This window comes from Aulostomus chinensis, chromosome 16 (assembly GCF_037954235.1).
Source record: "Aulostomus chinensis isolate RoL2024-O1b breed Wild chromosome 16, RoL_Achi_v1.0, whole genome shotgun sequence".
Classification (NCBI taxonomy): domain Eukaryota; kingdom Metazoa; phylum Chordata; class Actinopteri; order Syngnathiformes; family Aulostomidae; genus Aulostomus; species Aulostomus chinensis.
Window position 1 is genome coordinate 19,740,169 of NC_141335.1, and position 27,857 is coordinate 19,768,025.

Here is a 27,857-nt window from a genome sequence, read left to right on the forward strand (position 1 = left end):
AGACCCATTAACCAGCGAGACCCCTGCGTGCACACACAAACACCCATACACACACATTCTCATGTAGGGATTTGACACAAGTATATGATCAAATATTACATGTAGGTTTGTTGATATCACACACACTGAGTCACAGGCCCTACTTGGCAGGGCGGAGCATTGTGCAGCCTCTTGGCTCTGCTCTGATAAACACTTCATTATGAAATACTGAGGACACAGTAAATATTTGCCAGGACTCTTATCAGCCTACCTTATCTTGGCGTGAACTCCAGGCACCACATGACTCCTGGGCCTTTTATTTTCTTAATGCCTTTGCTGCTGCTGATAACTTCACAGAGCAGCCACTTCTTCTCTGAGAGGCTCCTAGAAAACCACAACTGTGGCCCTGCTCTGCAACGGGCCGGTGGTTTTATTTGGTCCACACATGAGTGAGTGCTCTGAAGATGGAAGGTGAGTTGCAAAACTTGCTGCTTGCCCCGATTTTACCGGGCGGTTGATAGTCCGGACACATTTACAGCTGTAGAGTTAATCAGTTATGACGGCTGGAGTTAAGATCCCAGCTTGTCTGGTCCCAATCACTTGATTATCTGGAAGTCCTAATAAAAAAACACACACACACATACACAGACTGGATCATCAGATGTGATTCCTTCATCTTCATACAGACTTCACCTGGCTCTACTAAGAGGCTAAGTGGGGTGACGACGCACGTTACGTCAGAGAACAGGATCACGATGCGTCACTTATTAAAAGATTTCCTCTTGATCCTCACCGCACACCGTCACCGCCCCAAAGCTCTGGGCTCCTATACACTTGCTATTTTAAAATTCAAGACCTCATTCCTCCAATGCAGCAGACCCATCGCTCATCGACGTCTGTTTATAGCACAATATTACAGATTATATAATGTGACATGCAGTTTATTCGGAGCCATTACTTGCTGTGGTGATGTTGCTCATTATGAGTGTTCAGGGTTGGATTTATCAAACCTTCAGTGCAGCTGTTCTTCCTTTGTTGGACATGAAATGGAAGCCATTTAGCTGCTCATTGCTTTTACTGTATACTGAAGACAGGAGGGAGGCGGGGGCTGCTCCCTGAAAGCCCCAGGTCAAGTGGTGTCAGAGAGAAGGCGAGGCTCTGTTGCCCCCGCCCACCCCCCCAGTGATGTAAGCAGAACCGTTGATCAAATGTACGTAAGAACTCACAGCCTGAAACTCTTTCAAAAATGATTTTTATTGGGAGAACTACAAAAAAATGTACAGTACAAAGTTAACAGTCTCACACTCAATTTGTAGTGAACTGACTCCCCCAAAAATATCAACAACTCTCGTTGTCTTTTTGTCCGTTTTTGTTACATTCAAAAAGCTTTACTTCTGATAAAGTAGTCAAAAGTACATAGTGCGCATCCCCCTGTACCTACTATGTACAAACCGAACGTGTTCAACCACTTCCCTCCAGCAAACTCAAGACTAGATTTCAATATTTAGAAAAAAAAAAAAAAAACTGAGTGAAAGTAAAATCAAAATAAGGAATGGGGACTTAGAAAGGTTACGGCTGTTGTTGTCGTCAGAGTGTCTGAGTGGTAACAACCTTTCCAAAAAAAAAAGAATCCAATACTACATTCATTTCAAACTGTATAAAAGATGCCATGTAGGAAAAATACTTTATTTGGTTAATTTTAAGGCATGTCATGTTGGTGAACCCCATAGGCACTACACAATAATACTGGGGCACAAGGGATTGCTACATTCTTGAGCACGTGGCTGGAATCACAGTGTGACCTCGTGCAAAACAGAGAGAAAACAAAACAAAAAGAAAAAAAATACTTTTTGGTTAATTTATTGACTTGGGTTCATCGTCGCTGATCTAGATAAACAAAAAGAAGTAAGGTTTGGACGGTCTGTACAACCACATCGTTTATACATTCTATAGAATCATCTAAATAGGGATCCTCAAGAGAGAAAAAAAAAAGCCTTCTACAGCATTGACACAACCTCAGGAGCAAACAGCAATCACGCAAACTTTTTTTAATAAACGTAAACAAGGAAACAAAATTAATGAAATAAATATCACATACGTTCTCTTAAATTAAGATTTTTTTTTACTCATTTACAATAAAAATAACCAAGTGAAGTTACAAAAAAAAGGAGAAAAAAAACAAAATATATATTACTGTGAAAAGAACATACACTCCACTTTATGCAGATTAATAATGGCGATCATAATTTAAACATAAAAGAATATAGATCTATTGCTTCATCATACTTGATAAATACAGTATGGACACAAATTACCAATGTAGCCTATACTTTTTTCACAAGATAATAAATAAGTTAAATAGTCCATAGCCAGTTATGCACTGCTATGTAAATCACTCAAAAAAACAGCTAAAAAAATATATATTCAACCATCAGCAGTGATTTCCCCAAACAAACCCAACTCAAGAGTGCTTTTTAACCAAGCAACACACTAGACTAACCAAACGAACCACTGGGTGGTGCTGTGAGAAGACAGATCTGGAATGGAAGTTGAAGCATTCAGAGAGGAAAAAAAAAGAAGAGAAAAGAAACAATTTGAAAAAGAAAGAAAGGGAAAAAAAATCAACAAATGTTACTTTGAGTCAAGGCATATTCTTGGCAGGATGGGAGGAAATCTGAAACTGCTTACAGTCTCTTTCTTCTTGTCAAGTCATGTTACACATCTAATCCCAGGAAAAGTGTGGCTTGCCTGATAGAGCAAAAGGGAGAGGGGCTGCCGTGAGCCCTTGGGCAAGGCACTGATGGAATGCCTTCTGTTTGCTATCTAAAGTTTTAATACAACTATATTACATACATGGGAGAAAAAAAACCTAAACTAATGCCAGGTCAAGGACACTTTATTGATCCCTGGGGGTGAAACTTTCCTCTCCTGCCCCCCTCCAGGGAGGTCAGAGTGGGGCCAGCACCCCTGAGCTGGTAGGGATTCAATGTCTTGCTGCTCAAAGGCACCTCGGCAGGGGTCGCTGCTGAGGTGGGGTGGGACAGTCTAACTCACTCACATCGACCCCTGACCCATCCATAATCCGTTTCGAAAACAAAACATGTTCAGTCATCTGAAATCGACAGCCTGCTGAAGATTGGCAAACGTCTTCCAGCGTCCAGACTCGGGGACTCGGAGCCACTGAGGCTCCCGGAAGAGCTGAGGGACCCGCTCGCATAGCTCTCCCGGTCAGAGAGCGAGTCTGGCGGGCTGGGGGGAGGCTCGAACACCGGCGACTCGCTAAGGCGACGCAGCGCCTGCAAGTGGCTCATGTTGTAGGTGGGAGGGGAGGGTGGGCACACGCTGCCCTGCAGGTTCCCGTAGTGGGCAGCGGTGGAGTGGTTGTTGGCATAGCCGCCGGGGTTGTGCACGGCAAGGGGGGCCAGTAAGGCCTTTAAGTCCTGTCCAGGAAAGGCAAAGGCACTGTTGATGCAGGACACGGGGTTGGGCGACAGCACCTCGTCGTAGAAGCTGGAGGCGGAGGTGCAGGAGGAGACGCTGGTAGGTGGCGGTGGGGTCCGGGAAGTCGGGCTGTCGAGCAGGGGAGACTCGAGACCGTTATGGGTGGAGAAGCCGGAGAAGCTGAGGCTGTGGTGGAGCTTTGGTCTGTCTCTCTGGGTGTAGCCGAGCTGCTGTGGGGGTAGCACCTCCCTCTGCCCGTAGCCGCATAACTCGCGAGCCGAGCGTGGCTCCCCCTGCACGTTAGCGTTGGCGGCCGGAGCGGGCCGGCGCTCATCGGCGTTGTGGATAAAGTGACAGCGGGGACCATATGGGCAGAAACCGATGGTGTGGAAGGTGCGGCACGGCTCCGTTTTGTATTTTGGGTGGCGGGACAAGCTCCTCAACTCATGGTAACCGTGGGCGAACTGACATTTCTCCCCGTATTTGCATGAGCCGTTCTCCTCGAAGGGCCGGCACAGCTCGGTCTTGTAGCGCGTGGAGTTGATCTGAGAGGCGGGTTTCTGCTGAAGTACACCCCGCTCGCCGCTCTCGCTGTAGGCTCGGTCGCGGAACTTGTTCTCCTTGTTCATGAGGGCCGTGGCGCTGCTGTTGCAGCTCGGTGTGTTCTCCTTCAGACTGCTGTAGCAGCCCACCGAGTACTTGTTCCCGTTGTTCATCGCCTCCACGTTGCTGGTTGAGTTTCTGCGGAAAAACCCCGGTGTGAAGACACCACCGGAGCCCGGAGTCGTGACCGGAGCCCCCACCGCTTTCTTGTCCAACATGCTGTTAATGTGGAGGGCGTTCATGTTCGTGCTTTTATCCTGCTGGGAGAAGAACACACACACAAGTTAGCTAAGTCACATGTTGAACTCAATTGAGCTGCAACAAGTTGCAGCTGAACACATGCAGACTCTCGAACGACACCCACGCGGACTGCAGACGGGATAAAGTTGTACCTTGTACAGCATGTCCATGTCGTAGAAAGCGGACAAGACGGTCGCAGACATGTCGTTTCCCCAAGTTTGCCGCTGCACTCCTTCTTTCATGGAGGACCGAGCAGGATCCTTGACTGCGACGAGCGGTTGTTTGTGCCACGACTGGTTTTGGTTGTGGAAAAGTTTGGAAAAGTTGTTTGAAGACTTTCGCGTCGTTTAAATCCAGAGAGGAGAGAAAGGGGGTAGGTTTGTATTGTTGAGTTGTAGGTGGTTTTTATTTCCTCCCCTTTAGAAGCGCTGAGCCAGAGTGCTTCACTGGAAGCTACAGGGTTTTTACATGGGTATAAATGCCTGGCGATGGCCGGGGAGGGGCGAGCTCAAGTCGGTACAAAGTTTTGCGAGGAGCCGCCTCCTGCCCTCCTCCCTCCATTCACCGGTTGGTTGCCTATTCTTCAACACCACGCCTTGAAATCTAACCCCATCCCCCCACCAGACACACACACACACACACACACACACGCACGCATGCACACGCACGCACGCACAGGATTTACACGGTGCACCAACCACACGCCCCTCAAAAGTTTTTTTTCTTTTAATCACACAACCAATTTGGTGGAAGTTGGTGCTTTTCAGGTTGATTCTCGCTGAGAAAGAATGTAGTACCACCAAGGGACGTCTACAACACACACACACACACACACACACACACACACACACTCTCTCTCTTTGGGGCTCTCATCTAATGAAGCTTTGTTTAAAAGCTCCTGGGCTGCTCTAATGATTCCTCAAACATCCAGTGACTTCCAGCAAACTTCTGGGGGGACGCTGCCCCCCTCCTTCCCTCCCTCTGGGCCACCGCACTTGGAAGCTGACACATGTATTTGTAATGGAAGGAAACTGCCTCTCCCTCTCTCTCCCTGTGGATGAGAGCTCAGACCACAAGTATGAGCGGAGAGGAGTCCAGGCAGAGTGCAGCAGAACAATTTTAGCCTTCACCAGTTGCATAATCGACTTCCACAGTGCAACAGCAGCCTATTCCAGTCTACTACACACTGACAAACAGGCAGTTAACTGTGCTCACATGACCTACTTTTTTAACTGCTTAAAAACTGAGCTTCAAAATGTTGGCTTAAGATGAGAAATCTGTGATTTTCAGAGAGCAACACAAGGACCACAACAAACAAAAACTGGATCAGTTCAATTTTTTTTTGTATACAGGCTTACTCTTCAGTTTCTCTTCTTAACTTGTTTTTCTCAATCTCAGAGGCCTGACTGCAGGAATGTGGTTTGTATGTAGAACAGCAGGACAACACTGCCCCCGTGAGAGTAAAATGGGAACTGACAGACTGGGGGCGCCACCTGCTGAGCAGAGCAGGGTTTAACTTTAGGACATTTTGGCTGCTTCAATGTCACACTTCCACTCAGCCTTTTTTTTTTTGCCCCTCATCCCTCTCACTCCAGTCATTTCACTGGTTCCCTCTCGTCTCCTTCAAGTCCCAAAGCGGAGCGTCTCAATATGATGTAACCTCTTAGGATGGCTGAACGTTCTCATGAAAATGTCAAAGTGCTCCACTCTGCTCTTGGAGTTATGTCAAATTTGAGAAACCACAGTGGAAAGATTGCAGACTAGGCAGCAGATGGATGGGACTCTATATCAGGGCTCCGCAGGCAGATATTTTGGTCTGGAGGGTGTAAAACGTGCAACACATATCACCAGAAATTGCTGGTTTCTGCGACACTGGTAACCATTAAGTCCTTTCCATAAAGGATTATAATTGCAAGAGTGGTTATGAAAGAAAAAAAAAAGGAATCAAAAAGTGATTTTTCTTTCTGTGACATGATTTAATATTCTCTCAAGAGCTGAATGGTTGGCTGGAGGGGGAGGGACATGTTTAAAAAAAAAAGGGAAAATAGCAACAAGTGAAAAAAACAAGTGACATAAGAGCTTGGAATCTACTACTACCAACCCTAAAATTAGGCTTAGGGCTGCCCCAGGACTATTTGCGCTTTGCTGTTGTGATAAATAGTTTAATGTGAAGGACAGACGCGGTGAGTCTCCAGAGAAATCCCTTGAACATGTCCTCGTCTGCAGAAACCGCTCGCCCATCACACGGCTGTTTTTATTGGGGGACGTCGAGCTGTTCCAAAACATTACGTCAGTTTTACTGTAACAAGGAACATGGCTACCAGGGAGGGAGAGGGGTACACACACACACACACAGAGGACAGTAGCCCATTGTGCTGTCCTCCTCCTAATTACATAACCAGGAAAACTAGAGGCAAGTATAAAAACACAGTCCAATGGGAAGAATCCTGCAGTAAATTAAATATCAAGAGGAAAATAACACCTCGTATAAACACACAGTAGAAGCATATACTCAAGTGCAGCTCTGGTGGTGACCTGTCTGTGAAAACACTTGCTTTCACAATTCCTCGCCCCAGTCATAAAGCTGGAGCGGCTGCACAATCGCACCATTGAAGTTTGTGCTTGAAGCTTTAGGCGTTGGGCTGTTTTGTTCCAACCTTAATTCCCCGCTAGACATTGAGAAGGCAGAACGGCCTCAATGCTGACACTGTTGAAGTTTGTCGTGTGACACATTCCCACTGATAAGAGAACACAGTGTCAAGTGTTTTGCATAAACTGGAAGCTCAGGCTTAATTATTGTTATGGCTTCACAACTTCTCCATGCTTTGGTGCAGCAAGGATAAAGTTCATACACTCTTCAATCAATATTTTTCTGCACATTCAAATATTGACACATTGTAAAAGTGATTCCCTGTTAGAAGTTCGAAGCACCATGGACTCAATTAAATGCCGCAGACATCATATTTAATGAAAAAGACATCAAGGGACAATGATCATAAAAATCAAAATAAGATTAGCAAACATACAATAAGAGGCAACTCCAGGCTAACGACATAAGATAATAAAAAGACCACAAATCCAGTCTGTGGTAACCTGTGGTGGTTCATTTATCTAGTTCCTGTTACTGGAAGACTATCAATCCTTGGTCAGCCTCTCCAGCACATCCAGAGCCAGCGTGGCCCTCTGATGACGCAGCACCAGCCGGGCATGCTCGGCAGTGCAGGAGAACTGGGGCAGGCCTGGGAGGGAGTCTAAGGCTTCTTTAGAGCTTAAGGCTTTGGCTTGGGCCTGTGCTGACAGTGAGTGGACTTGTTGGACCTGATCCAGTTTGGCAGGTCGTGGGTCTTGAGTCTGCTTGTAGTCCTGGATGAGAGCGCTCAAGTTTGTGTGAAGCAGCTTCACCCACTGAAACGCTTCGGCCCACAGATTCAGGTCACCCTTCTCAAACAGGAAGTCCTCTTCATCCTGGTTGCCAGCAAAAAATGGGGGTCAGTTTAGTTGGTGGTGATACAGAACAAGCTGTTAACAAATACTAACATATTGTAAAGTTGCTATTGCTAACATGTAGCTGCCTTTTAATGCCTCCACATGGAGCTGTGCAGTGCTGTGTGGCTCTGGATGATGGAGACAAACATTAAAGCAGCATCCTGTAGTGGAACTAAGGTCACATTATGTAGTTTAGCTGAGCTGCTGCGCCCTCTGCTGACACCAAGTGGTATAATACAGGACGCTCAACCAGTCTGAACTGTTCATTTAAGAATTCCTGCTTAATGGGGAAATATGCAGGCCATGCGACCAAAATAACAAGTAAAAAGATGCTTGAAGATTCCATGTGGCTGATGACAAATGTCATAATCCATTACCCAGGAAAATCCTTTGAGTCAAAATTTCATGTATTGATTGGTGAACAGCTCTCGTCACCATCAGGTGTTGTGAAGCGTGGAGATCTTTCAGTAGCACACTACCTCACTTTGCTACAGGTTGTTGCGTATTACCCCTTTCAGCTGTTGAACAGATTTAACTGAATGTGTGGGAATCCAGAGTAGAAAAATAACCAGAATCTTAACCCCAGAAACCTTCACGCCATAAAGTGAGTCAGCTGTTTTGACCAGACGCGTAAGAAGAAAAATACAATATTGTGCTATCTATCCCTTGCCAACCATACCCTAAATCTGATGATTGTTGAAAAAAAAGCTGGTACCAATGTTGCATGATTATCATATTATTATTATTCCTTGGACATGACGTGGAAGCCATCGACGTCATGAGTTTCTACTTCAAACAAACATCTCACCCTGTTCCTTTGCACTGTTTGTGATGTTCTTGCTCCAGTGCAACTATGTATCTGCTCTAATTCCTGGACAAACAACATTAACGTGAGAGTGTCTCACCAGACTGGAGGCTTCATCTGAACCGGCCTCCTCCTCACTGCTGCTGTCCTCCTCTCCCAGCAGCCACTCAGTCAGAGCCAGGACGCCTGCTGGTACCTGCTTCCACAGCTCCAAGAGCCGACACAGGAGGCCAACGCCGGCGTCCAGGGCAACTGGCGGACACACCGACACGCCGGCCACATCTGACAACAGAGGAGAAACACACTTTTGATTCTAGAGAATGGACAGCAAGTGTTTTACACTCAGTCAGAATATGCAGGACCAACAAACAAGCACCTGGACACATCATGACTCATCTTCATCTGAATTAGAAACAGCTCTGGTGCATGTGACTGGGTTAAGTTTTTCCACCCACGCCCAGTTCTCCTAAACTCCCTGTGTCAGCTGAGCAGTGTTAAGGCTGCTTTCACCTGTACAACTGACTGAAGGACCTTCTGGGATCTAAGTTTGCACACAAACTCACTAAGAGGTAAAAGGTCAGGGATACAACAGACGAAGCCAGTGACACCTGAGAACAAAAGCAGAGTGCTAATGTAAAATTTGATATACTACATGTTGAGGAGTGTTCTAGAAATTAGAACGTTTGCTTAGGAATCATTTTTGGCCCAACAGTGATACATCAAGCTTTACTCAAGCTTCTGTGAATGTCAAATTATAAATGCCGTTCATACTGCAGTATATGGGTCTTACACTAACTTAGCTGACATCATTTTTACATCTAGCAACAGCATTATATGAAATCAATTTTTTTTATTCTTTGCATTTCTTTAGAAGTCAGAACAGATATGTTTACCCCATCTATTTGTCATTCACTTTTCAATCACCATTTAGCAAGCTACTGTTAGCTTTTTTAGATGGTTCCGTTAGCTATAGCTGCGCCTGGCAGCTATAAATATCTGCTAACATCTTCCTAGGAACTAGTTTGTTGATTAATTTAGTGTTGAGCAACTCTTGATGTGATGTCCTACATTACAGCACAAATGCCAATTTAATTTTTTTTAATTAATTTAGCTTCTCTTAGAAATTAAACTAGTTAGTGCTTAAGCTTTTTAACAAGGAGAGAGTGATAATTTTTTTTCATATATGGGTCAGGAGTTACATGAACATTAACAGAAGAGTTACCTTGAAGCTGAGTAGAGACCTCCACATTAAGAGGCCATTTTCACCGTTTCAAAATGCCTTAGCAGGGCAATCACCAGTAAAACTAACTCAACCAGCAAGGGGCCCATTCTATTTAGTGTCACAGTCTGTTTACTGAGCCAGTGAGTATGACAGTAGGACCCTGGCCCATCTAATGTGAACTGTGCCCTTCCTGATGTTATCAATTACACCTGTTTACTTTGCAGTGGCATGTTTAAATAGCTCCACTCTGATTTGTCAGAGGCCGGACCAGACACTGGCTATTTCTACATTAACTGCAATGATCCAACCATTGACCGTATTTTAAATATGACAAAATGTTAAACGATCACATGATTCAGAGTAACCTCAGATTAATGGCTGAAGATTACCGTCCACGGTACATCCCTACATTGGATGTTCCTTCTGGAATTTGAAATGAAAAGTTGCAACTGTGGTACATTCTGAGTGTTTTTTGTTTTTTTTTAATATTGTAGAAAACTTAGAGGCAAGTTTGTAACCCTTGAAAGCAGGACCATTTGTCCTAACTGCAGTTTGACTGCCATTCATGTCACTAAAATGCTTCAAAAACTCTCAGGACACGTCATAGTGGGATGAAGGTGCATACATGTCAAGAACACACTTCAAAAAAGCAACTAAGATCTGACTAATCCTCATGATTCTCATCATTCAGGTTAAGACAGTTGTCCTGCTGTGGTGCTGGAAGTCAAACAGAAACAGTCAACATGACACGTGAAACTACCAGGAAAACAGCACATTTCTTAACAGACGAGTAGACAAACTTCATGCAGTCTCAGCTTCAGAATTTTTCTTTAATGGTTTTTGAATTTGAATTGATTTTTTCGTGTTCATTGCCATTCTCTCTCCCTGCCTTCCCTCTCTCTTTGTCCCTGTCCCTCTTTTTTTCTTTTTCTGTTTCTCTCTTTCTGTCCATCCCTGCCTCTGCCCCGTTCTCTGTCTCCCCACCCAGTCAAAGCAAATGGCCATTCCCACAGTTATCCTGTATCTACTCAACGTTCCTGCCTGTTAAAAGGAAGGTTTTTGTCGCCGCTGTCCCAAGATGTGCTTGCTCATGGAGAATTGTTGGGTGTATATTAACTGAAGAAGTGCGGTGCTAGACATGCTCTACTTGTGAAGTGTCATGAGACAACTTTTGTTGTTTTTTTAGCGCTACACAAATAATATTGTCTTACCTTGACTTGAATTTAAGTCCGCTGTTTGACATAAACCCTGCTGCCTGTTATTATGCTTGGTATGTAATGAAAGCTGAACCAGAAGTCTGTGTCTTATTTACAGTGTTGTCTCACTCATGTTAATATCGGATTGTTGTCGCCCACATAAATGAAGCCATTGGGTTTACATGCATGCAAGACACACTAATTTCTCTCTGGCTGTTTGCAGCAATTTTGCAGTTGAGGTTTTTTTTTTAGCTCCGTCATGTATGCAGAGTTTTCTAAAGAGGCTTCTTCTACTATAGCGTATGTACATGCCGCTACTCTCACAAGAACATGTGCTGTGTTGGCATGACAGGAAAAAACATTAGTTGTAATGGAGAGAGTTTTGATCCAAAATGATTAAATCCACCATCTGACTGAATGTCAAGCTGAAAACAAACAAAAAAAAAACAGGCTGGGTTTCCCCAGTTGAACATTTTGTTTTCTACATCATAGAAAAAAGTGCCCGTCACTGCAGAAAACAAAAAGTACAGGACTATGTTTATGGTAGCAGATGGTTTGTGACCATCTTTGAGAAAGCATGTGCCTTAATGTCTTGCTGTCTTCTGATTCCGATCAGTTATAAATAATTTTCACTGTTGCTGTTTTGATGTTCATAGCCAGCTGCTATTAAGTTGTGTATGAACAGATTCACAAATAGCCTGCTACACACACACACACACACACACACACACACACACACACACACACACACACACACACACTTGAGGTTGCTCTAATTTTGACAGGGACAAAAGGGTTTTTATGTGGACTTTCTTCAAATTCCAGTAATCACTGACATAAAAAATAACTTTTTATAGCAATCTCTTGATCTACTCTTCTGTTAATATTATTGTGTGTCACCAGGATATTTTGACACACACTCCCGTACACACACTCATACAGGCCTTCCATGAGCCTGTATTCTCACACACAATTGTATAGTAAAGGAGGAGAGTGTGAGACTTCAAACAGAGGGAAAACATAATGTATGACTTCGCTTAACGACTCCAGTTGCCCATGCGGCCACTATCAGACAGTGTGTGTGTGTTGTTCTCCCACCTTGACCATCCTCACTACAGCTGACACCCAGATAACACCAGAGACATCAAAAGGCTTTCAGAGCCACTAGCCAAAACACTACCACTATGGGAAGAGAGGAGAGTGGAGGGGGGAGGTTTACAGACCCCCATCAGCACACATACCATACAGAACACACACACACACACACACACACACACACACACACACACACACACACACACACACACACACACACACACACACACACACACACACAGTGATGGGAACCCAGATTGATTTTCCTCTTCAGAGGGGAGGCGTAAAATTGAAGCAAAGCCTGAAGTCTGAGTGGAGCAGGAGAGCATTGGAGGCTGTTGATGGTACTGTATTAGAGGAGATTTAAGAGTTTAGGAGCTTGAGTGACAAATTCCTTTCTTTCCCAAGAAGCCACCTCTCTCCGGGACAGCCCAGCCTCTGATGTCAAGCCTTTACAGTCCCCCACCCCCCCGAACATGAAGGCAAATAATAGGAAACTTTAGCTGCATTTAATTTATCTACTTTTCTACAGAGGTTTCACACAACACTAAACACGATTTCCCTCCTCAGCTCTGGGCACAAAATACTGTGTTTCTCAAGGGGATTGTTTTTCATGCCCTGGCTAGCAAGTGTGTTGGATGAGTGAGTGTGTGTGTGTGTGTGTGTGTGTGTGTGTGTGTGTGTGTGTGTGTGTGTGTGTGTGTGTGTGTGTGTGTGTGTGTGTGTGTGCTGACATGTGAGGTGCCAAGTTTTCCAGTATGTGTTTTATTTACTTTGAAAGACTGTGCGAGTAAATGTTGGATAATACTCATCTCTCTAAATAACGAATAAATGAATGAATGGGTCAGTTTGAAGGGGCGAGGCTGTGTGTATGTGTGTGAGAATGTGAGTGTTGTGTAGTTGGCATTCACTGCTACATTTGAGAGCTGGGCAAGGCAGGGGTGTGAGAGGAAAACTTCACCTCGTGCCACTGGGGAAACAGTATAACAGTTGTACCGTTCTGAGCTTCTGGAGGCTTTTTTTTTTTTTTCTTCACTAAACTAAGATGTTTTCCCTGTTAGTGACTCTGGCAAACACATTTTTAGAAAGTGTTTTATATGTAAATCTGGAACATTCACCAGGCCAACTTTATCATCATCATTCCTGGAGAACAGTTCACGGTGGTAAAAGCGAGCCTTTTCTGAAGACTATCACTTAACTGTAACACTAGTAGCTCTTATGTGGTTACAAAAGCCAACAAACGAGTCAAAGTAGAAAATTGTGACAGACCAAAGATTCTCGGGCTGTAACAATACACCCCGTACTACACACTGATACACAGTACTATATTATTCATTTACCATGGAAGGTTTGAGTATATAAAATAAATCTGTAGGCGGGTCAGATTTGTGCGGGGGACTGAATTTCACTGGAATCGCATTAGGAATCTGAAACATGGGGTACAATTTCATGGTGACAGAAAAAGTTAAATTATTTTGTCAGTCTGATAAATCTGACTGAAGTCATACTTATTACTGTTGGACTAACATTCACTTCCATCGGCCCCAAAATTGGCCCTCCATTGAGCACATGTTCTGCAGATCTCGCTGTGTTATGTGACCCAGAAGTCAAAAAGTGTACAGTAAAAGGGCGTTGTCATCATAACCGTGAAAACTACAGCACAAACAATGCACTTCTAGACATTCTCTTTAAATATTCACAGCTTAATAATTTTTCTATGTAAGTCCACAACTCAGCGGGGAATCTGCTTGGACAAACCAGAACAAAGTCTGAGAGCCCCAGGTTTGAGGGGGCATAGTACCACCTACCGTTCTAAAGGTGCACATACTTTGGTAAGTAACTGAATTCTAAGCTTGTTCATGCGTATTGGGACAATAACAGATGGAAACTGTGCATGTAAACCTACCAACTCTACAACAGATATGACTATGGTTACGTGTTTACAGTTGGTATGTAGATGACACCATGATTAGCGGAAGTCACTGCAGTTGCAACCACCGAGGTGCAGAAAGATGAGAAGCAGTGCTGACGTTTTATAAAACAGGAAAGAGCAATTACGTGATTAACAGTAATAGAGGCAACAGAAGTTGTTCTTTTATCACTTGTGTTTCTGCTGCTCCTCCTCCTCACAAGACTGGCTACATCAGATTGATTTGGATGATTATATATCATATCTACCGATGAATATTTAAAATGTTTGTCCAGAAAGCGTTACCCAAAGTGTTCACTTGTGTTGGAGTGGAAAGCATGTCACGAGAAACAATTCTACATTTTGCTACCATGACAGTTTGCGGCTAAACTTAGCTTTATATCAATATAAAACAATGGCATACTTCAAATTGGTAGGTCAAGTCATTTTTTTTTCCCCCACAAAGTTCAGAGAAACCAGAGCGGATGGCAGCTATTGAACACACCACAGCTGCTAAAATGAGCTTGATTTCAACGTGATCTCAAGACGAACTTCGGAATACAGCTTGAGTGGGTCCAGGCACATAATCATTTATTTCAACTCACAGTATTGTAGTTTCCCACCGAAAGATGCCTTCAGTGTGACTGAGGGGGCACAGTCCAGGAGAAAGGGATGTCAATCCATAGCGCCTGTGAACCCATCCTCTCACAGAGGAAGAAAGGTTTTGTCTGACACAATTGTAAATTAAACCAATTCCAACCAATCATCTTCTCATTTTCAACCTTTTAACTGTACTGTTACATAGCTTTTTAAATATTTTCTTTAATTAAAATCTATCTGATGGTGACGGACATACAGCTAAGTAGAGTAAGAATGACTGTCCTCCCTCAGCTTCACTTAACCCTTCCTCAGAGGCCTAACATCTGGCATTTGTGTCCATGGGAACAGGTTTGATCTGCATTCAGTCCCAGGTCAAATGACCCGGCAGTAGATGCGGGTGTTTTTTTGGCTCAGAATGGCATAGATGGGAACACAAAATCCAGCTGACAGTGGTAATTTGCCACAACCCACAATATATGACACAGAGGCTTTGAAAGCCCGTCGCCTCCACCAGGAACTTCCCCAACATTTTTATTCTGTTTTTTTTTTTTTTTTTTTTTTAACGTGTCATAATATATCATGGAAAAGAAGAAAAAAAAGGGAAGAAAAGTATCTTGGCTGATCAACTGGCATTTTTTTAACTTGGGTTTGAAAAGAACCAGTGTACACTGATATGAGCAGTGGGAAAAGGGCTTTAAAGTGTCATTTTTGGACACAGCAGGCCGCTATTTTCTAACAAGAAAAATCTTGAGAACACAGCCATAGCGGCGGCAGATATTATCTCTTCACATGTAGTCGACAGTAAAAACAGCTAAACGAGAGCGAATACTGGACTTGACGGGGATTTCTGAAAATGTTGCTGCATAACTGCTGGAAGTGTTATTCAGCAAGTTTGCTAACAAGTTCAGCATCGATAAAGAGACTCTACGCAGAAAAACATGGTCATCATCATAACAAAACAAAAAACAAACCTTAAAAATAACAACAACTTTGTGGTGAGCACTTGAATTTTGCACTCTGCTGCAGCCTCATTGTGTCGAACCAATGGTCACGTCATTAAAGACCCTGAATTAAATTAGCAGCGAGTGAAGAGACTTTAGCTGCTCACTGAATCCTGCCTGAGCCTCTGTAGCTGGGGGTGTCAGATGTCCCATTGAACATACGCGCACGTGTGTGTGTGTGTGTGTGTGTGTGTGTGTGTGTGTGTGTGTGTGTGTGTGTGTGTGTGCGTGAGACCGTCAGGACAGTGAAATGAGAGTAATTCCAAACACTTCTCTGTCCTCCACTCCCTGGTGTCATCTTGTCCACTGTTCATTCTTCTGCTCAGCCACCCACATCTGAGGGGTCTGGGTTAAAAAAGCCCCCCCCCCCCCCACACACACACACACATACACACACCCCCCCTTTGCTGGCTGCTTCAGTGACAGACTACCCTCCATGTCCCTGAGGTACACTGGCCCAATCTCACCCGTATGTCTTTCCTTTATACAACGCAGGACAAAGATGCTGCAAAGATCTGCACAATGTGGGTTTCATCTTTGTTAAATTTCAAGAAATATTTAATGTATCAAGTCTTAGAGCACAAATCCCAGTTGTGAAAAAATGACAGCAGACAAAAAACAATAATATCAATTAGCAGCAAAGATCGATCTTCCTTCACACTTTTATTTACAAACGCACACATACACACACACACACACACACACACACCAGAAAGTGGAGACGGGACGGTGGAGCCGAGACACCAGGAAGCAGAAGTGTGAGATGCAGAGAGGTGTGAAATAAAAACACACACTTTACAGCCCTGACTTCCTCTGGTGGTTGATGATGGGAAACGTGGGAGTGTGGAGGACAAATGCAACAACACCGACAGGAACTATTACCATGAAAATAATAGAAGTCAAGCTAGCGAGGAGTGATAATTACCATGAAAATAATGCTTTAAGAGGACACAGGTGGTCTGAGCTCCATGCACCAGCTATTGTAATAAAGTCATACAGTAGTCAATGGATCAAATACAAGTCAATGGAGAACTCAACAGGGAGCTCCCGCTGTACATCTGGAACTCCGAGGAAGCACCAGCAGTATCTCTAGAGCGTGCATGGCTCCAGAGGCTCTTTGCTTGTTAATTCTCTGCATGTTTTCAATCAATTTTTGTGAGATTATGTGAAGAACTTTTCAAAAAGTTGAAGTCATGCCCTTTGAATGACAACCTGAGAGTTTAAAGACCATTTCTGGCATGAATATGTAACAGTCGTGGCTTTAGCCAGCTGATGGCTTGTTGTCATTCAGATGTAAAGGCTCTTGGCTGTTTTATTCAGGGGTGAGAGGACAAAGCCATGATGACCACATGAGAGGGAGTGGCCAAATAAAACAACACTGATTTGACAAGTACTGATATTAGGGAGGCAGCGTTTATGTTCAGTGTTTCAACTGAAGACTACAGAATACAACAGACTACTACAGAATTCTGCTCCAATTAATCTGATCATGTCTGCTAGAAGATCCACTCGGCTGGCAGGAATGAACGTTGGAAATGTAAAGAGGCCAATAGCTGGTCTGATAGTGTGGTTGCATGAGGGTTTAAACGATTACGGTATTATGTTTTCGCCTCTTTCCTTGAACCCTTCAGGGTGGGTAAAAAATATTTTTCTAAACAAATTTCCTGGGTGTTCTGTGGTGTGTATGTGACTTAGTCACCTAACACATTCGCTGCTGATACTGTGTGTTACGTGTACTTTGATTCAGACTTCTAACCTCATAAGTTTGCTGGCTGTTGGGTGACGTTGCTTAAAAAAAAACAAAAAACTTGGGGGCATGAGTTTGGAGCTGTAAGCCAAATGATGCATTATGACAGTTCCATATTGGTGACAGTGTTAAGTGGTTGGGATGCATCAACCTCAGGGTTTTAATGGGAAAAAGAAGCCCATGTTCAAATCTGATACACTTGGGATTTTTGAATATATTCTAATCGAGACATTATTTTGAGGAGTTTATGCCGTATTTTTGCTCTGGGGGCTTTGGCTTCAGGCACGGCCGGCCCTGCGTGCCTACTAAAGCCGTGTCACATCAAAGACTTCAAAATAATACCAGTATACATTTTTACATTACAAACTTGTATGCGATTTAGCTGCGTGACGATATATTGCTGTCATCTGTATGAACATCCTTCACCTCTTCTGCTTTTGTGTGCTTCTGTTTTCAAAGGTATATGTAATTATAAACTTGAAGCTAGTTAGCAAGTGGTAACCCTCACCGTGACAACGACAAGGATTGCAGGTCTTTTGGGTTCCTTTGCTGAATTCTTGTAAAGATAAAAGCACAATGAAAATAGGTGTATAGACAAGTTGTCTGAATCGAACATGGTGTACCCTCGACGTCATTTTGCAAGAGCACTGTCTCTGTGTCCTGGGCTTAGCACCACCCACAGTGATTATGACTGGCTTACACAAATTTAGTGGGTTTCTTTTGTTATTGCAGGATGGTCCCGGGCCAGTGTGAGACTAAATGTCCACTTCAGGGAGTCGTGGAGGGGAAATTTCTTCATTGCTGTGCAAAAGGTGATTGGGATTGAATTTGGAGTCACCCACATTTTTCTCTGGTGAGGGAATGACAACTCCCGCCTCACAATTACATGACCTCCACCCCTTCTGCTTCTCGGAAGCTTGCCCACTATCATTTGGTTATTTTTTTAATAATGCAATGGGTGGTAGAAGGCCCCGTTTCCACAAAAAACAAAACAAAACATGACAAATGCAAATAATTTTGTTTTGTTTTTTTGAACTGCAAACAGCCAACCTCATTGGACCTCCCTGGCGCTTCAGTGACATTCTCTACAATCAGATCTAGATCTGCCAAAAGTTCTACTCACAACAGTTTCTAAAGAACAGAGGAGCCACAATGACGATGACTCACTTTCACATATTTAATATCGAAATTCCAAGCTATTATGCACTCTTCTCTTATTGTATTTTATCCTCTAAACATATTATGACTCACATTTTAGGACTGCTGCAAGCAAAGAATACACACACCCAACATTACAGCCACCAAATCATTAAAATCTCATTCTCCATGTTGTCTTTTGAGTGACATAATCCTCACTGAGGTACAACTGAAATGTGCATGAAAGGCCACCGCCCAGAATTACAGTGCATCTTATCATTTCTGCTGAAACGAGGCACATGTGACGCTAGTTTAATGGCTGAGTGAGCGGTGTGCTAAAATAGGACGAGGTCTGTTTAATGAGTGTCCTTCTGCTCAGTCAGGTCGGCCCCCTTCCATTCATCTGCGTCATCCACTGTAAATGAATTACTGGGGGAAAGGACACGTGAATGACATATTCTGCAAAGCATTTGTTGTCTTTACAGTAAGCAAAGTAGGTTAGCCTGAGCACAGTGCTTGCTGCTAACGGTTCACTGAGAACGGCCTGGAAAATATGGGCAGTTTGTCAGTGCTGCTTCAGAATGGTGGGTGAGAGAGAGAGATTCCCATTCAAATCATGTATTTTTAACTGCTTTGGAATTTACATTTTTCTTTTACCATGAAACCCTAAGAATAGTTTCTTTCATTGCAGTAAAGAAAATGTAATGTAAAGGCCAAATTTTTTTCACCCACAACGGAATCAACCTTTTATGGTATCATATTTAAGTTTATTTTAGGTGGAAGATTGCTGACTAGCTCCATTTTTGTTGGCCTTTTATGTCATATTTCAAGTCAGTGTCCTGGTCCAATCCAAATCCCTTTGTGTTTTATGTATAAAGTGATCGCTCTCTTCCTGCCCTGACACTGAAAGTGCTGGAGGTCCAGTGAGGGTGAGCGGAGTTTGATTTCAGACCCAATTAGTGCTGAGGTATTTGGGTGGTGATGCTGCTGAGGGGTGGAGGTGGCGTGTGTGTGTGTGTGTGTGTGTGTGGGGGGGGGGGGGGGTCCTGGGATGATGGGATGGGGTTAAATTAGATTTTCTCTTCCTTTCCAGGACAATGGCTCCACTGTGGCCCACAGCTCTGGGAAGAGGCTGCAACAAATGTGATGTGTGTCTGCCCAAATGTCTCTCCCACACGCAAAACATGATCTGCATTAAACCTGGTAAAAAAAAAGGGAGTACAAGTCTATGTCAGTCAGGAAGTGACAGTCATTAATTAAAGGCAAGTTAAGTTCCAAACTGTCTTCATGATGAAAAAACATCTGTTATTACATGGATTTTCCAGCAGAATGATTTCTTTTATCTATTTATTTTTATTTTTTTTAATTGTTGCTGTTTTTTAAACTGTTAAATCAAAATTCCTAGTTCAGCAAGTACATAATCTGCAAAGGTATTAATGACGTAATGTTTTAATTAAATTATAAATGTAAATGTCTTTTCAAAGGGGAATGAGGATTGTGTGAACCCATCTCTGCCTGTCCTACATATCAAAGGGTCAGGAGTCATCGCCTCTCTCTGAAGCCACTAACACCTCAGGTACTTGACTCTGCAACGAGAGGTCATAAAACACACAAACACACACGTTCTCAGCAGACTGGCTGGCCTGAAGGGGCTGGGAAAGATACACAAACTAACGCACACACACAGTATTGTTGTTTTTCCACTCGCGAAGTATTGCATATTATAACCAAGGTGAAGAACATCCTGCCACGCCAACATCATTTGTACGTCCTTGACTCCCTGACAACAGAAAGTAACTGCTAACCTGAGATACTGTAGCTCTTGGACCATCAGGAACCTCCCTAAACCACCTCTGTACTGGACTCTCTGTTGTCAGCCTGGCCTCTGTCAGGCTCGGAATCTGTATTCAGTCCCAGTTTGACTGTGTTCACTTGAAGACTGCTGACTTACAGTATGACAGTAGAGCCGCTGTCTTCAGACACGGTAACCGCTTATAATGACTGCTCCTCCTGGTGGACTGATAAAGCAGTGCAGGTAACTTCCACAAACGGCGCTTAGGGGCGTTACGGGTCGGCCCTGCGCCAATGACGTAATCGCAGGGGATCTCATTACAGTCACGAACTTGCCTACTGCCGAGCAGGGACCCGTCACGGACCGGTCAGGGCCCCAGCACAAGATTGCGCGAAATTCGAGGCGGCCAGATCTGTAGCTGCTAGGCAATCACTTAAGCAACGAGTAGGCTTAAAACCCTCAGTAGAGTCTGCCCGTCTTTCAGAGTTGAGGGAGAACAGGAGGACAACAGAAGGAAAATTTATTCTCAACAAAATATCATCCAATTCCACACAAATAATAGCTTTTTTTGTGCAGTTAATAAGTAAAGCCCCGCCCCCAGAAACACAAACAGCATTCCAACACGCCAACTTAGCTGCCGATAGTTGTAAATTATTAGCAGAATAAGAATACGATTGGAAGACAGAAATTAATCTGTACATAAAAATAAATGTAAAAGAAATACATTGTAGAATAAACATTAGAATTTGCACTTGTTTGGTTGTTGAAAAGGTCAATAAAAAAGTTGTTCTAAGTAAAAAAAAAAAAAGAGGTGGATTTCTGTGGAGGCGGTCATGTTGCATTTACTTGAACCAGCAGTTTCCTGATTTGATTTGCTCCTGCTTGTTTCCTTATTAAACTGTTACAAAACATCTCATTTAAGGTCAAAGCGTGTTCTATTCAGTGTTCCTTTTTTTCATACAACTATTTAGTGCTGAATGCGCTTGGACAATGATTCTAGTCATAGTGGCTAATCGTTGAAGGTAGCCGGGTAGCGAGTACAAATACATCCACACAACAAAGCAGAAGGGACGAAAAAAAATCTGAATGACGGGAAGGAGATTAAAACTGGATTTCCACATCAGATGTCCATAAATATGTAGTATAAATCCGTGTAATGATGTATTTATGTTATTTTTATCCACTTATTGCAAATAAGTAATAGAGAATTGCAATTTGGGAGCAGCAGTCCACCAGACACAGCTCCTGAAGACAGCTGTGGCAGTCAGAAGGCTGGGTGATGACCTAGCCCAGGGGTGGACAACCATGTGCCATGGTTTGCAGGTTTTCCTTCCAACCCAACACTTTAACAGGTGATTCCACTGATTAACACACCTTCAGCCACAGAAGAGTGTTAATCAGTGAGATCACCTGTTAAAGTGTTGGGTTGGAAGGAAAACCTGCATACACACGGCTCTCCATGGCACATGGTTGTCCACCCCTGGGCTAGCCAGTGGACATTTTAATTTTGTTGTTTTTTCAGTTCAGAATACAAATATCTGCATGTTCTTCTTAGGAACAGAAGTTCTTTATATTTTGTGTTTTTGGTGAATTATCTGGTCTCACTGAATATTCAAGAAATTCCAGTAATTTTGCTCCCTGTTGAGCCGTTTGACTCAAAATTTCCTTTCAATTTACTTCATGAGCAATGGGAAAATCTTGTCCTTGAACTCTTCTGACCAACCACCTTGAGCCAGAGCAGTTTTATCAAAATGAATTAAATGTGCCATTTCCATTCAACTTTTGTTGCTTAAAGGAACTTTTTGGGAAATACCCTTATTTGCCATCCACCCTAGAGCCAGACAAGAAGATGGATACCCTTCTCTCCTCAGTGGTACGGTTTCATAAGTACCAGAATATTGTCCTGGCTCACTGTTGTGTGTGTAATTGCAGAATATCATGTAAATTTAAGCTTCCAAAGTGAAAAAACGACATCTTTCCAATTGAGGGGTTTTGTGGGTTTTCACTTTACAGGCAGCGGAATGTGATTTCTTTGGGGTTTTTGGGTTGTTTCTCATTTACTTGAGGAATTTGACTTCCTTGGCCAAGTCACTCATTCATTTGATATGAGATTACCAATTTACCGGCTCATTTCTTCTCTCTGTGTTGTGTGTTTCATTCCTTTTGTGCGTACGACACATGTTTAGAACCCAGTTTAATGTTCACGATCACTTAAGAGTTTGGATGAAGTTTCCAGTGGCTTGGCTGGAGAGCAAAAGGTCACACGAAAGTATGAAGACAAACACTCTGGGCAGTGGCGATGTGTGTTGTAAAAGTTACACACACACACACACACACACACACACACACACACACACACACACACACACACACAAAAAGTAATGTGTGAATGAGCAGCAAAGGTGAATGGGCGAAGGGGGACACCCCAGCCTCTATTCTCCAAACACACACAGTGTGTAATTATGCCTATTGTGTTCTCTTCCTCCTTTAGAGAAAACTTCTCCTTCTTAGTCACGTTTCTCAGCTTCTATCTGATTTTTAGTTGACAGCTTATCTGACCCTGTCTGGCCTTATGTACATAAACACACGCAGAACCCCCACACACACTGACTCTGGATATAATCTCAGCATTTTCAGGAATTTTAAATGCATTTCCTGATCCCCGCTCTGCCTTTACAGGAAATGTTTGGATTTGTTCTCACTTGGATATGGAGAATAAATAAAAGAGAAACCAACAAACCCCAACAAAACAAGAACCCAAACCCCCTGAAACCCCTCACAGCTGCAGCCTCCCCTATGACTGCCCACTCTCATCCATGACCAGCACTGCCACGGGGGAGGAGCTGCGGAGACATTTGCGGAGTTGTTTTGCAATCTTGTGTTACGTTGTATGATATGATCAGCGGCAACAGACACAATAAGGGTGGGTCCCGGAGGAGAGCTTGGAAAATACAGGAAGTGAGTGTCGTGTGGACAGGAAGTCACACTATAGCTGTTTGTGAGAGGCACTTAACATTTGGCAGCTGCCAGCCCACTGGTTGAGTGTGTGTGTGTGTGTGTGTGTGTGTGTATGTGTGTGCGCTCTTACTAAGTATTACTTTGGTAAAGTGGCCTTCTCCACTCTGATAATAATGACACATAACCAGACGCACACACACGCTCACACATAAACACACACTTTCTTTGCGTCATGACTGCCAAACTAGAATTAGCACCCGTCATTCCAGGAATGCTCCCAAACCATTAACACAAAATCATGTCAACAACCCTTCTTAACGTCTGTGTAGGTTCTCATTCATCCAGGTCATCGTAGATCGAAGCGAAGTAAAATCTGGTCAACTGGACGTAAGTTTATCTTGAAGACTTTTCACCTCTCATCCGAGAGGCTTCTTCAGTTCTAGTGAAGAGTGTGGAAACTCCAGCTTATAAACCTATGTGGGAGTGGTCAGTGCTATTGTGGTGGAAACGGCCCTCCCGAGACTCACCTGGCCTCCCCAAACGACAGTCGTTGTGCGGTGTCAGGGAGTTTCAGGGGTGGTCGTTAGGGAGTTTCACCGACCACTCAGATGCTAATGGGCTGTGCTGGCATCAGCCGTTCCACATGGGTCTTTCAGCTGAACCCCAAAGAATTCAGCTGAAAGACCCATGTGGAACGGTTTCAGCTGAACCCCAAAGAGTTCAGCTGAAAGACCCATGTGGAACGGTTTCAGCTGAACCCCAAAGAGTTCAGCTGAAAGACCCATGTGGAACGGTTTCAGCTGAACCCCAAAGAGTTCAGCTGAAAGACCCATGTGGAACGGTTTCAGCTGAACCCCAAAGAGTTCAGCTGAAAGACCCATGTGGAACAGCTGATGCCAGCACACCCCTGAAACTCCCTGACACCGCACAACGACTGTCGTTTGGGGAGGCCAGGTGAGTCTCGGGAGGGTCGTTTCCACCACAATAGCACTGACCACTCCCACATAGGTTTATAAGCTGGAGTTTCCACACTCTTCACTAGAACTGAAGAAGCCTCTCGGATGAGAGGTGAAACGTCTTCAAGATAAACTTACGTCCAGTTGACCAGATTTTACTTCGCTTCGAACCCTTCTTAACATTAATTTCTTTATACATCCGTTTCATATGCAAGTGTGTTGCAGTATCTTGGTGTGTGTGCTTGTGTGTATCTTGGCAGTGAGTGTGTACCTGTACTCAGCAAATAAGCCGGTACATTGGAGATGAAGTCAGAGGCTGAATCTCGGACATCCTGGTCTTCATCCTGCAGCAGCGTGAACAGATTCCTCCACAGAGAGACAGTGCTAGACAGACCTGAAACACACACACACCACGGCTTCAATGCATTTCACTTTACCTTTTATCTAAACTCAGTTTGCTCATATTGTTCCACGTAGTGAGACTCACCCAGCGGCAGCTCTGAGCTGGTCAGCAGCTTGTCTGTAGAGTCTACCAGCACCTTGGCGGCCATCAGCTTCATTTCCAGTGGCTGCTCCTCACTGCAGCATGCACACACCAGCGCCCTCCACTGGGATAAGCAAGCCGTCACACTGGCATTCTAGACATAGGTCGACTCAAGTTCAGTTTCCTTTGGTATATTAAGCATTGGTCACACAGTACGAGCTCTTGGTGATGTTGAAAATAATCAAACCGGATGTTTAACACCCTGACCTGTGACATTGTGTTACCAAAAAATAACACATATCTCCAAAGAAATGTAAAACTCCTTTCATATTTTATATATGTCCATATACATCATATACATTTGAATGGACATATTTGTATGCATGTACAGTATGTATGTATGTATATATATCCTTGTTATCGTCCATTCCGATAAAGTTCAACTGATAAATAAATCGGTTTTAGCATTACTAAAGCACAAAAACAAAAAATCAGAAATGGATAAAAGAACAAAGGAAGCTTTAACCATGTTCTTACTGCTGCTGTGTCTTTTGTCCACTACACTGCAACTCCACTGTTGGCTGTGGAGTGGTGCAGGAATGGAAATGAGTTGCATGCCCAATTCCCTAATCTCAAAGATGATGGGTATTCTACATGGGATTTGGTTAAATGTCTGGAATATATTCTATTCCTAACACAAGCTGAGGTTCAGCTCCTGGCTTGACTGGAGGCTGACATATAGAGCACGAGGCAGTGATGTGGCAACTTGGAACACAGTGGATGGTGGAAAGACAAAGAGAAGAAAGAAAAAACAGCAGTGGCCATGACACAATAGTGCTTGACAGTTGGATAATATTTAGGATATTCAGACAGTTTTCAGTACATTCATGTTTATCTTTACCTTTGCGTCAGAGTTGACACTCTGGACCACCAGCTGGGAGAGCAACGTCAGGGCAGCACAGTGCAGCTCCACACTGAAACACAGAAGAAACATCCTCTAATATTTAATGAGAACATGGTTCATTTCTTTTTAAGGTCAGTGTGAGTAAATATCTGGATAGACAAACATGTTTGTACACTGCAAGGATCTGAAAAGGATCATGTTTGTTCTGAGGAAACCTTGACGAATACCTCTGAGTGCACACATCACTCAACTGTATTGACTTACTATCCACAAAGGAAGTGTGCTGGTACTCACCACTACATTATGTATCACAATAGCCTCAGTGCCATTCAATCACATGGCAGACTAGGGCGGCCAGCAACCCAATCTCATCCCTGGCTGGCTCTAATCATAACCCTGGGGCCACTGGAAGGGAAAGTAGATCCCTGGGTTCAGCGATTGTGGCCAGGAAAAGGCTTCACAGGGCTAAAGCCCTTTGTAATCCAATACTTCTTCAAGCTTGTTTTCTGTTGTCGCGGTGAGAAAAGTACAGCAGTGGCTTGTCAAGGAAGGTGTGTGTCTGTCATTGGGTGTCAAAGGCCTGACAGTATGCGCACGCACGCACGCACACACGCACGCACGCACGCACGCACGCACGCACGCACGCACGCACGCGCACACACACACACACACTTGAGCCTGACAGGTGAGAATAATCCAGCAGAAGAATATTTACTAATTTTAAAAAGCTACCTGTCAGATTTCTGCCAACAGTACTACTATATTACTTATTCTACTACTTGTATTTTTTTTTTTTTTATTACAGCTTTTTGTGGCTGCTGGACAATTCCATTACAAACACAGCATTCATGAGAAAGCACACACAGACCTATGCAGAGAGAGGCCAGTCAGCTCCAGGTGCATGTCTAAGGTGTAGCCGGTGAACCTGGTTGCACCTCCTCCATGGACTGTGGTTCTGAATGAAGGCCTGACAGCCAGCCTGCCACAGCAGTGTGAGGGCTCTTTCACAAGTGGAGGGAGCCAGAAAAAACAAGAGGAAACAGAAGAAGAGGTGGAGGGGGGAGGAGGGAGCGTGATTGCACCTTGTGTCGCGTCTCTTCCATCTATCACAGCTCAAAGCTGGACTGGGATTGCTGTGGATTTGTTTTGACAGCACGAGTTCAGGTAGGAGCAGCAGTTTGGAGTCACAAGTGAACTCCCCCTGCTCCTTTGCTGATTTTTATTTTGAAATGGATCAATGTTACAACAGATGCTTGCTTGCTACAGTGCAAAGAGATGAGGGCGTTCACACAAGGAGCATACTGTAAGATGGTGTATATCGATTGTATTTCCAACGCAAGTCTTGGTATGTAAGAAGAGCATTGCAACAACCCTCCCGGCCTTTAGAATAGATTTGTGACTTTATTTGGCGCAAATGAATCCATCTTGAAGTCGCTCATTTACAGCTGTGGCCAGCGAGCTTTCGATGAACAATCAAGCAAGTTTTTAAAGTGGAAATAGCAGGACTGTACTTCTCAAGTGTAGATGGTGTGATGTGTCCTGCAGGGTAAACGAGTTCAATGCAGCGTGATGAGAACAGGTGTACAGCAGGTGTGTCCGCTCCTGTACTGGCGTGTAACAGAGAGGGAGCACAGCCCAGAGCTCCAAAAATAGAACCTAGATGGTCTGTAGCTAAATTTTAGACCATCTCAACCACTCCGGGCAATTTTAACTGTGCAAATATGTCTCCATTATTGATTTCTTACGCGATATATTCATCCATTTATCCATCATTCATGAAATAATCATCGATTATGGGTGTGTCGTAGAAGCTGCTGACAAACACTGATTTGTATGAATGTCTCATGCTCATAACATTATAATGGGGATAAATAAAGTTGTGAAGTGTATTTGTACTCTTTATAAACACTTCATAGGCAGACTTAAAAGGAAATGTAGTCCAGAGGTCATATGTTGTTTTCAGTAAGAATGAACCATGTAAACCTGAACAGATAAAATCGTATTTTTTATATTGATATAAATAAATATGAAACCATGAAGTGCCTCCTCCTTGTATGTCATGTGTATCACATGAGGATGATTCAGTGTGCTGCGTGTGTGACTGATGTCTGACCTGTGTGTAGATTTTTGAGCCAGACTTAGGAGGTACAGCATCACCTCTTCCTGGGATATATCCTGAACCCCGTCCCTCCAGTGGAGCTCACCGCTGTGGCTCAACACGGACAACACCTGGAGGACCTGAGGAGAAGGCAGGCAGACAAGAAAGTAGGAGAAAGAGGAAAAGAAGTCACAGAGGTCTCAA

At 43.7% G+C, this 27,857-nt stretch overlaps 2 protein-coding genes across 4 annotated transcripts in view; both read right to left on the reverse strand.

The window, feature by feature from the left end:
- Positions 1-1,644: 1,644 nt before the first annotated feature.
- On the reverse strand, positions 1,645-4,723 carry zfp36l2 (ZFP36 like 2 zinc finger CCCH-type). Of its 2 annotated transcripts, none has more exons than XM_086181040.1 (2): positions 4,416-4,723; positions 1,645-4,280 (listed from the first exon to the last, which is right to left on the reverse strand). In XM_086181040.1, the coding sequence occupies exons 1-2, from the start codon at positions 4,503-4,505 to the stop codon at positions 3,084-3,086; spliced, it is 1,287 nt and encodes a 428-aa protein (XP_086037166.1). In that variant the 5' UTR covers positions 4,506-4,723; the 3' UTR covers positions 1,645-3,083. The 2 variants fall into 2 exon arrangements, with proteins under 2 accessions (XP_086037166.1, XP_086037165.1); XM_086181039.1 differs by having other exon boundaries at positions 1,645-4,283; positions 4,416-4,722.
- A 1,377-nt stretch (positions 4,724-6,100) lies between these two features.
- thada (THADA armadillo repeat containing) overlaps positions 6,101-27,857 on the reverse strand; it is a 107,529-nt gene continuing 85,772 nt past the window's right edge. For both annotated transcript variants that reach the window (XM_086180417.1, XM_086180416.1), the window contains exons 33-38: positions 27,669-27,793; positions 25,553-25,625; positions 24,655-24,805; positions 24,439-24,561; positions 8,655-8,836; positions 6,101-7,728 (exon numbers count right to left, since the gene is read on the reverse strand). In XM_086180417.1, the coding sequence (XP_086036543.1) occupies positions 7,399-7,728; positions 8,655-8,836; positions 24,439-24,561; positions 24,655-24,805; positions 25,553-25,625; positions 27,669-27,793 (984 nt within the window). In that variant the 3' untranslated portion in view covers positions 6,101-7,398. The remainder of the gene's footprint in view (positions 7,729-8,654; positions 8,837-24,438; positions 24,562-24,654; positions 24,806-25,552; positions 25,626-27,668; positions 27,794-27,857) is intronic.

What these genes read in the sequence shown, in the direction of transcription:
- zfp36l2 (XM_086181039.1), bottom strand. Translation starts at nt 4,505, where the DNA reads ATGAAAGAAGGAGTGCAGCGGCAAACTTGGGGAAACGACATGTCTGCG. An exon ending in ACATGGACATGCTGTACAAG is followed by an intron (nt 4,284 to 4,415) that starts GTACAACTTTAT and finishes TTCTTCTCCCAG; the next exon opens with CAGGATAAAAGCACGAACAT.